The 11,200-nt window shown below is 36.8% G+C and overlaps 1 protein-coding gene across 1 annotated transcript; it reads right to left on the bottom strand.

The window, feature by feature from the left end:
- Positions 1–721: 721 nt before the first annotated feature.
- Positions 722–10,999, bottom strand: LOC142104176 (vomeronasal type-2 receptor 26-like). The gene is made up of 6 exons (XM_075188699.1): positions 10,980–10,999; positions 10,064–10,355; positions 6,754–7,315; positions 4,842–4,954; positions 3,091–3,214; positions 722–1,629 (listed from the first exon to the last, which is right to left on the bottom strand). The coding sequence occupies exons 1-6, from the start codon at positions 10,997–10,999 to the stop codon at positions 722–724; spliced, it is 2,019 nt and encodes a 672-aa protein (XP_075044800.1).
- Positions 11,000–11,200: the final 201 nt, after the last annotated feature.

Genomic DNA, 11,200 nt, shown 5'->3' with positions numbered 1-11,200 from the left:
CTGAAGGATTTGCCCCGATCCCCACTAAAGCCCTAGTGTTAAGTATGACACTAACCAAGCTTTGTAGAATGTTTGATTACCTTGCACAATTATAGGCCCTGTCGTTAGTGAATGCTTACTCCTAGGGGGGTATTCAATTGATGGCGGGATATCCAAAAATCCAGCGCTCAAAGAATATTACCGTTAACACGGTAATCCTGCGCGTAAATACTGTTAATACAGTAATTTACTCGCTGGATTTCAGCTCGCAGTTCAGAGATACACCTAATATTTGGACAGCAGTGTAATCTGTATCATGTATAAATACTAATTATATCACCATCCTCATATTACTAGTAATACCACCACCACCACCAATATTATTATTACTATTTGTACTACTACTATAATTACTGCTTTCATCACCACTATTATTGCTGCTACTACTACCACCACCACTACAAGTATTATTATTACTATGAGTAGAGCCAATATCACCACCACTGGTGCAAAATCTTTGACTACTACTATTAAAACTACTGTCCCGTAGATTCTGATATGTTTATCATTTGAGTTAAAAAAAGTTGGCTTGGTCATACCATTGTATTTGTTTTTGTTTAAAGTGAAAAAGAGAAACACATTATTATTATTTTCCCTGTATTTACATTAATTACAGTCAATAATTATTATCACAATGCAAGTTTATTATATCAGGAAACATATGCAGTTTTATTGCAGAACATCATGTTTTTCTGTTGTCAAGCAAATGCAATTTTGTATTCAGTTCAGGTCCACATAATATAATATAACATTTGGGAAAAAATATACAGCCTAAAAGTCCAGCGTTTGAGGTCAATATGGAAAAGATCTCTACAGCCACCATGTATTTCCCTTTGGTGCTCAGATAAGCCGGGATCATTGCAATCCAGACACTGCAGAACACCAGCATGCTGAAGGTGATGTATTTGGCCTCATTAAAACTGTCCGGTAATGTCCGGGCTATAAAGGCTGTAATAAAACTCACAGCTGCCAGAACCCCCATATAACCCAGGACAGAGTAGAACCCAATAACTGAGCCTTCATTACACTGAACAATGATCTGTCCCTGATAAGAGTGTGTGTCCAGCTCCTGGAAGGGGGGAGAGATAGACAACCAACTAATAGATATTACAACTTGGACAGATGAGCAGATACAGACTACACAATTGGGCAGTTTCACTCCCATCCATTTTCTCCACACACTTCCGGGTTTGGTGGCTCTGAAAGCGATGCAAACCATGATAGTCTTGGCCAACACAGAGGAGACAGCTATGGAGAAGAGGATTCCAAAAGAGATCTGACGCAGCATGCAGGTTATATCCACAGGACGACCGAGGAACAGGAACACACAGAGGAAGCTCAGCATGATGGAGATCAGGAGAAGAAAGCTGAGGTTCTTGTTATTAGCTTTCACAATAGGTGTATCCCGATGTGATATAAAAATTCCCAATATTAGCTGAGTTATAAAACACAAGAAAATTGAGACAGAAATGAAAACTGCAGAGAACTCATCATTTGTGTAGGACAGAAAGTCTTCACTTTTGGGAATGCACAAATCCCTCTTTTCATTCGGCCATTCATCATCCTGACATTTAAAGCATTTTTCACTGTCTGCAAAAATACATAAATTATAAAGTGAAATCTTTGATATTAGGTACATGTCTGGGCATTTTTCAAATATATAAATATATATCCAAACTAATATGTCCAGATATGCTAAGGTTATATCAATGCAAATCTTTAGTTGTAGAAATTAACTAATTAATTAATTAAAATACACATCATAGGAGTAAAATTAAAGTTTAATTTGTGTTTAGTAAAATACAGAGCACTACTGCACAATGTAATGAGGAGGGTAAAGTCCTATAGACATAAATTAAAGAAATTCTACCTGAAGGACCAATAATAGCAGGAGCTTTGGTGCCTGCAGTTGCTAGAGTTATTAGGAGCTATTAGAAGTTCCAATATGTTTATTGGGCACAAAAGATATAGCTCACTGTACACAAACATCCTAACACAACAATGTAAAACTAGTCAACTGCAGAGCACTAGGAGGGGATGTAGAGCTTGACAAAGATCAAATAGATTACATCATAAAAAGCAATAAATACATTCTACTACATAACAATTGATTTTAGATTACAAGACATATGTGACCTATATACGCAAAGGACATCTATTGGAACCAAATTTACCCCCAGTTATGCCAAAATTTACAAGAACACACATGAATAGTCCCCCCATGTAAATGTCCTTTTTAATTCTCAGTTGAATTGATTTATTGAACATAACACTGGCTCTGTGGCTGTATGGAAATGTAAAGCTTAGGGTAGATGTATTTTGAAATTGTTAATTTAGCAGTCCTAAGTTGATTTTAATATTAATGGGTGTTACTAAGTAATTCCACTCATGTTAATACATTGTTGCAATATTGTAAAAAAAATATTTACAAATATTATTTTAAAATGTATTGATGATCTTTGCATCTTGCTAATTTGATTGTTTGGTATATCATCATTTAAAAAACAAAATAAAGTAGAAGGATAATGAAGGCTATCTAATAAAACATCAGAGATTCACAAAATTAATCTTAAAGGAAACTCCTTCCAAAAATGTAGTTTTGCATGTAGTATTATGTTATGACCTACCGTGATGCCCTCTTCCTCCGATCTAATGGGCCCTGCAAAGCCCACCAACAGTTCGGCACTGATCTTCTCTCTGCTACTACTTGAGATGTTGTCAATGCCCCTTCACATCATGGGCGTATTGTCAACAAGTCGGCTGTAGGGCAGAGAGGAGAACACCATTGGACTGTTTGAGCCTTTTGAGACCAATAGACAAAAGTAAGACTTATCTCTGCACTTGTTTATGACTTAAAAGTTCTTAAGTTTAAATATATATGCTGTTATGTTTCAGCTACATTTTTCAGTTACTTAATAGAAGTATTCAATGTTTATTACTTCAATTTCATTAATAAAATATTTCTAAAACACTATTATTTTCAAACATCTATTATTATATGGAATAGCTATCCTTATTTATTTGCATGTTTATACAGCACATAAAATGTACCAGTTGTATTGGATATTTCTCCTTCAGAGCAGTGAACACAGTCATAGCAGCAGGAATGGATTCCAGATCTTGGGATTTTTCTGCTCCCAGGTAAACACTTTTCTGAGCAGCGAGATACTGGAATCTGAAATGGAGACAATATGTTTATGTGATAGTCATTTTTGAGAATGATTTTCTCCTATTTGCACAGTACAGGACATTAACAAAAGTGCAAAGTGGACAAAGCATAGCCTCTTTATTCGCATAAATGTACCTAATTGTCCACACATTCAAAACTTGAAGTCCACATCCTAGTGTTCGAATATGTCCCAGAAAACCAATTTACACCTAATTTTGTGGAATTCCTGGTTTGAATGGAAAAGTACATGGAGGAAAATGAAAATCTCAATTCAATCCTTCTTACGCTCACTTTTTGCTCACCCCTTCATTAATTTCAGCTTTTCTGCTTTTTTACCTACATTTCTATTCTGTTTAGTCTTATTTATGTCCTAAAATCATCACGAAAATTATGGGACATGTGGACTGTCTTCATTATGTGTTTGCATGTTTGAACATTTTCTTTACTGTATTATGAATTTTGCACATTCCAGACACCAAATGCCTGGAGCCAGGAACTAGCACAAAAGCTGTGATCACCAATTGCCTGGAGCCAGGAACAAACACAATAGCTGTAATCACCATCTGCCTGGAGCCAGGAACTAGCACAATAACTGTGATCACCAATTGCCTGGAGCCAGGAACAAACACAATAGCTATAATCGGCAACTGCCTGGAGCCAGGAACTAGCACAATAACTGTAATCACCATCTGCCTGGAGCCAGGAACTAGCACAATAGCTGTAATCACCTTCTGCCTGGAACCAGGAACTAACACAATAACTGTAATCACCTTCTGCCTGGAGTCAGGAACTAGCACAATAGCTGTAATCACCAACTGCCTGGAGTCAGGAACTAGCACAATAGCTGTAATCACCTTCTGCCTGGAGTCAGGAACTAGCACAATAGCTGTAATCACCAACTGCCTGGAGTCAGGAACTAGCACAATAGCTGTAATCACCAACTGCCTGGAGTCAGGGACTGGCCTTATAACTATAATTATCAACTGCTCAGAGTGTATAACTAACACAGTTCCTGTATCCCTGAATATGTATCACCCACAACTGCTAAAATTGTTATCCTGGTATATTTTGTATCAAGTGTACCCCATGTCTTTTAAATTGTAAGCTTGTGTGTCCATTTTTACTCTTTGATGTGATTGTAATTCATTTCTATCAAGATCCCCTCAATGAACAGCACTGTATAATATCTAGGTGCATTATAAATAAATGATAATAATAATAATCATCATAATAATGCTGGAATATTTAGTTTCACAGTTGATGGGCACTCCAGGTCAAAATTCTGCCCTGCATACACCAATGGGTGGTCCACCTGGGACCTTAACCCCTTAGTATGTCTTCTGGGATGCAATGTTACCAGTCTATGAAGTTTTTGTCCAAATCCACCCAGTGGAAGGCTTAGAACAGGCTGCTCGAGTCAAAGTTCTGCCCAGCATACACCAATGGGCCGTCCCATCGGGACCCGAACCCCCTAAAACCTGGCCAGAATCTAACTGGACCACCTTGTGTTGGTTTAATCTAAATTGGTTCAGGGGTGCCCGAATACATAACCAGACAGACAAACAAACAAACAGACCAATGAATTTTAAATATAAGATATATAAATATTAAGTAAACCCTGACTTCAGCTAACCTGATTTACACCGTTCTTCCATATTATTGCACTTTCATTGATTAAAAGCTGCTGATCTTCTTTAGCTGATGGATTTAAATCACCAACATCTCTTGTTATCACATTGAAGTCTCCTGTCATTATCCAATTTAAAATACGATAGGAACTGACAAAATCGCCATTTTTATCAAAACTTATAGGTGATCCATCTTGAAATGTAAGTGTTATAGTCTTCAAATAACGATGTAACTTTAAAACAAAAGAGTAAGTGAACCTAGAGCATAATATAGTGTACAATATACAGATAACATAGACTATCTGATAGATAAAACAAGATTTCAGGGATGTAGATTCAGGTAATGTAAAGTCACAGATGAAGTGTGTATATAATAATAGTATAACAAACATAGAGAACTGCCGAGAGGGAAGGGGGAAATAAGGGGAAGTGAGGGAGAGGGGTGGACCAGTGACGCACTGTTCCAAATGGCAGAAATAAATGTTTATCCATAATCTGGATAAAATATTCTATACAATAATTGAGTTGTTTAAATATGTATGTTATTACATATTTTATAATTATTTGTAGCAAATAATTTGGCAAAAATCTCTTTTACCTATATAATTCTATAAAGTAATTTTTTTGTACTTTATAGAATGTGGAGTACTGTGGAATTTGGAGTACAGTAATATGTAATTATCAAGACAAGCTGATGTCCATTCTTTTCTTTGTACTGATTTTTTTTCCACAAGCCTTTTAAATGTGAAACTAGGTCAACCTTACAGACAGGGCCATCATCAGATGGGTACAGGGAGTACTAATGTAATGGTCCCGGACTCACCAGGAGGCCCTACAATGACTCTGAGCTTATCTTCACTGGCCCAGCGGTGGAAAGCTGATGGCAGCCCCATCGCAAAAGTAGTTGAATCCCAAGACTTTGCTAACCAACCTGCCTCTAATATTATCGCCAATGTGTTTGTGTCACCTGCTAATAAAGTTTGTATGTTCAGTAATAAGTCCAACAATGCCACGGGGATGATGGGTCTTAAATTTCCAACTGTTGCTTCTGTTGCTGACCTTCTATCATTTGATCGCGGTTCTTATCTAACTTTCCCTATCTCCCATCTTATATCTCCTATGTGCAGCCTCCTCCTCCTATCCTCGTAAGAGAATATGTCACATGGGATGCGCACCACGTGACAGGCTCCGTCCCATCTCTCTCCATTCATAACCCCAGGGACCCTGACCTGTTTTTCCTAATGCTGAAAACAAACTTTGAGCAAGTTTTCCCAAACACAGCAATCTCCCTGGGGTTTTAAAATGTGCAAGACAGAAGGCTGTGAGATACATATCTGGCCTTAATCAGTTTCCCAGCGCTTATATCACAATCAATTATGGACTTTATTTACAGATTTAAATTGATATTAATTAATACACTGTTGCATGACCTTCTCATGTTAAACTATCCTCCATACTCTTCATGCTAATTAAACATCATCACAAATGAAAGCAAAATTACAGAATTAAAAGTCTACACTGAGGAGCAATGAGTAGAGACATACAGATAGACCCTTATCACCTGTTGAAGGTGATTTTTCTATGTACAGATGGAGCATATTTCTTTATAATAAATGGCTTAATCTGGTGCCACCATTATTTTATGTTATTTTATTACCTGCTGTTTAAAATAATAGACGTTAGTTTCCATTTTTTGATGATTATTGTACAGAAATAAGCGCATAGTATTTAGAGCACAAGCAGTAGCATAGACCGCTAAGAATACTTGTGGGAAAATCCCATTGTAGTGAAAACTACGAATTTGTATAATCAGCTCTTTTCCGGAGCATTTATGAGGACGTATATTGTATAAGGAGCCATAATAGCGACACAATGATTGGTTTGCTGAGCAGCATTGATGGTATAAAATGTAAATACCTTCAAGCAACTTATCTTCAGGGTAATTTTCAGGTTTAATTTTATTAAAGAATCTCAAAATATCTGGTAAATGTATTGGTAAATTGTCAAGTACTAAACTGCCATTAAATATATTGACAAACTGGTCCATTAGAAACTTGTTATTTGCCCAGTGTGGATTTAGGACTATGGTCCGGTCACTGAGCACATCCTTCATTTCTCCTAGACATTGTATGAAACTCTGAGACAACGTTCCAGAAAATAATATAACTTTGGCAGTCGATTGTCTAACTATTTCAGCATTCATTTCATTTATCCAGTCTTTATTATTGTATGTATCAAAACTCATTTTTATTGTGAATGCGACACAGATGCCTCTTGTGGTTAGGTATTTTTTCAGTAGGGCAGTTTCTGTATCTCCGCTGTCATCATTTGAGGCTAAAATTCCAATCCATGTCCATCCAAAACATTCTAAAACTTTATATAGCATTGGATAGATACTTTGATCATTTTGAAGAGTTTGGATAAAAGTAGGATAAAAACGTCTGTCACCTAACATAGAATTTGTTGCACCGTAACTGATCTACAAGGACAAAATAAATACTTTGAAGAAGTACAAAAAATAAATAAAGTAGTATAAACAGTTTAAAGTTAGACTGTTTATTAAACATTTTGAATATATCCTTAGGCACATGTGGCCATTCATAATATTGGACCACATTAGTCACAGTATTAATTTACTAAATCTTTTATTAAAAGTTAATGACAATAATTATAAAACCAGTCTTATCTCAAAATTATATTTTAGAAGACAAATTGTCCTGCTACATAATAACTGTAAATATCTCTACTAGAGATGGCTAAAACTCCAACAGTTTTAGCCATTTGTTTTAGTGCATTTGTTTAATTTGTTGCTATGTTTGATATTTTTATAAAATGTGTTGCTTTGAAACAATATTTTAAAACACAATTGTGTTTAATAAAGATTTCTTAAAGATAATTCTGTTCTGAATTCCAAAAACATTTTCTGGCTAGTCTTTCAAGAATTAATTAACCAGGAATGAAAAACTGATTTTCATAGCAACTTCAAGTTCCCCTCTAATCTGATGCATCCATATTATGTTTGATATTATTTTTTGAAAGAATCTTTCATTACCTAATTTATATAATAACAATTGTATAGCAGTCCCTTAGAGTATTATTATTATTATTATTATTATTATTATTATTAATATTATTATTATTATTATTAATTTGCCAGATGCTACCGTGCAGTTCTAACAGTGGGTAAAGCAGGCTATACATAAAATAGAGACATGCAAAAAAATAAATGCAGATATTAAAAAAGGGTAGGGAGGGCTTTGCTCATGAAAAATCTTGCAAACTAATGGAAAAAGGGTAAAAATATAGAATAGAGTGCAGTGCTCCTAATGTGGATAGAGCTGCCAGAGGAAAGTAGGGAAACCCCTATCCCTAGAGACAATAGTATAAATAAAGAATTCATCGGCGCTATGATAATGTAATGTACAAATGTACAAATGTTAGGTTTATAGGTTGTCAGCAGGTGCTTGAAAGGGTGAGGTTATCCAGAAAGGAAAAATACAGAGAAAAATCCTCCAGCAACATTGTTGTGAACCAGTAATAGTAATGGAGCTGCTATTCTACTTGTACATAAAATGCATAATTCTAAATTACACACATTTGCTGCAAATGTATGGTAAGTCACCCGCTCCGTCAAGGCGCTTCTGCTAATATTGTGGTATTAACTCTAAACAATGATAGTCCCCATATACTGAGTCATACAGTCAGGTATTTTTAAATTGAGAGCTAGAATGCTTGGAGTGGAGGGGATGATGTGTCAGAGGTAGAGACACTGAAGGAGAGATGTGTCAATAACGCCAATGTAGTGTGCAGTGGTAGAGGGTGATCAGCATTGTCGAAGGCAGCAAAAATGTCCAGGAGGACGAGTTTGTAGAAGTGACCTTTAGGCTTTGCTGTAAAACTAATTATTGATCAATTTTGTGAGGGTTGTCTCAGTGGAATGTTGGAGTCGGAACCTGATTGCTGAGAGTTGAGAGAGAATTAGGAGAAAAGAAGGTGAGATAGGTGGTTTTGCGAAGTTGCTTAAGTAGTATGAGGACAAAGAGGAGGAGAGAAATAGGTTGGCAGTTAGAGAGAGAAAGACTGGGCAGGATAATTTGGGAGAGAGCAGTTAGTGTTAGTGAAGGTGAGAAGGGAATTGGTTTAGGAGTATTTAAGTGTTGTGTCCATGTGGGAAGCAGTGAAGAAGAAATTATAGAGAGGGAAGAAAAATAGGATTCTTTGAAGTAAGGAGAAGTTTGGATAAAAGTATGGTGAACATTGAATGATTAAGTGTTCATGCCATCCTAGGCTAAAATGCTCGTAGCCCCCCCTTACCTTAAATGCCAGGTAATGTGGTAGATAAAAATGGACTCATATTTAATTTAAAATCCATCCCCCTTCACCCACCCAACAATGTTTATGTTTCCTTGTTTTCAAACACATCACTACTTGGCTTTTTAAAAAGGTCACAGCAATCTTTATCACTTATGTCATTTTCATTAAAATCAGAACTATATAGCAGAACCGAGGCATAAACGAGCGCTACAGAGGGTGATGATGTGGAGGTGGAGGGGGGTAACATGTCTGTGCCTGTCACCATCCCTGTCTCTCCTACTCACATATCCTCAAGCATTGAGAGAGTGGGAAGGAACAATTGATAGAGGTAGTACAAAGCAGTGAAGGAGATGGAGGCTCCTGTGCCATAAGCTCTGGGCTCAGTGGGTCCAACATCTCTATAGAGATGGTAGTCCAGTAAACGCTTGAAACAGCCTTGTTTTGGGGTGAAGACAGTCCTCAGCGTTACTTTGTCATTTATCAACAGTTTCTGATGCTTTATTCTTCTGAGAATACGATAATGTGGAACGTAAGGCAGAGAGCTGGATTAATGATCTCTAACCGCTCTCCTAATGCCACTCTTTATTTCATAACTATTTAAGTGCTTCTCTTTTTCTGTGGGAACTGAAGAACTATCTCTGGGTCTTCTTATGTTTCCAGTGCTGCTATGAGATCTTGTGATTAAAAAGCCAAAAGGGACCTCACACTGCTCATTGTTATTTCGTAAATATGACCATGTCTGAGAGTTTGATGGATGACATCCTGCAGTCACATTAGTAAGAAGGTGGCACACATTAGTTCCAAACACAATCACTGTCTTTCTACTATTTTCTATAAATCTTATAAATTCCTCCATTTCTGTCAATACCTCATGAAACATTTTGTTGTTTTATGAAAATCACATTTTCCTTACCTGTGAGTACCGATATACTCCTAATAATTGGGCTATTGGTACAGTCGTTACCGAATAGTGATCTCCAATAAAACCAATTATCTTTTGTCGCTCTGTACAGGAATAATTAGGCACCATCCGTCCTGGTCCAGATAATATCTGTAATACGCTTTTTATTGCCTTAATCCCATAAGAACATGAGTCATACACATGATATCCTAGTGTTATATTAGGTAAAATTAAAGAATTTTTGTTAAACTGCTCAATGGCAAATCGGAAAGTCAGAAAATTTTTGTAATATAGAGGTGAAGGCCTGTGAAATGAAAACATGATACATCGTCCAATTATATGTTTACTTTTAAATAGTTTATAAGTAGCTGATGTAAAAACAGTAGACAAAGAAAGAAGACATGTAGCCCTGTTTTCAGTCACACGTATCACGGAACAAAACCAGAGAGAACTTCACACAATGGGACGCATGTTGGTACATTAATAAACCATCTGTAAAATGGCGTATTTATGCCCTTATGAGTCACCTAATAAGTGCTCTCCACCTGTAGAATATGCGCCAGGTTTACATAAGTCATACACACAAACAGGTAATAAGTACAAGAAAAGTAAATTTTTTTTGTTTTTTGTAAATATACAATCAGTAATAAGGTTATATAATACAACAGATACAGTTGCACTTTTCCAGTACAAATGTAATCCTATAATATTTGTGCAAATAATGAAGAGAGCACCTACCAGGGGGTAATTTGTAATCAGCCAATCATCTAGCTACTACAGGTGACCATCATCAGTGTGTAGTTGCACATGCAAAAGGTACGCCCCTTGACAGGTGTTTATGTGCCCCCATACAGGTCTACCTCAGATGCATTTACATGAACATGCCCTTACTCTACTTAGCTTACATTAAACTGTCCCTTCCCTTCACCGATCAGCCTCTCCAGTCATAACGTGGTGCATGTGTCAGATGTGTACAATTCTGCATAGAGATGAGCGGGCTCGGATTATCGCAATCCGAGCCCACCCGAACAGTGTGGATCCGAGGGCGATCCGAGCACTGTTCGGGTATTTCCGGCGGGGAGGAACACTGAAAGCGAGGCTGAGCTCCAAATCCCGCCGTCGGATTCTCGCGAGACTCGGATTTTATAA

The sequence above is a fragment of the Mixophyes fleayi genome, chromosome 10 (assembly GCF_038048845.1).
Source record: "Mixophyes fleayi isolate aMixFle1 chromosome 10, aMixFle1.hap1, whole genome shotgun sequence".
NCBI classification, from domain to species: Eukaryota; Metazoa; Chordata; class Amphibia; order Anura; family Limnodynastidae; genus Mixophyes; species Mixophyes fleayi.
The sequence above is the reverse complement of the archived record's forward strand: the minus strand, read 5'-3'. Positions and strand labels throughout refer to the sequence as shown.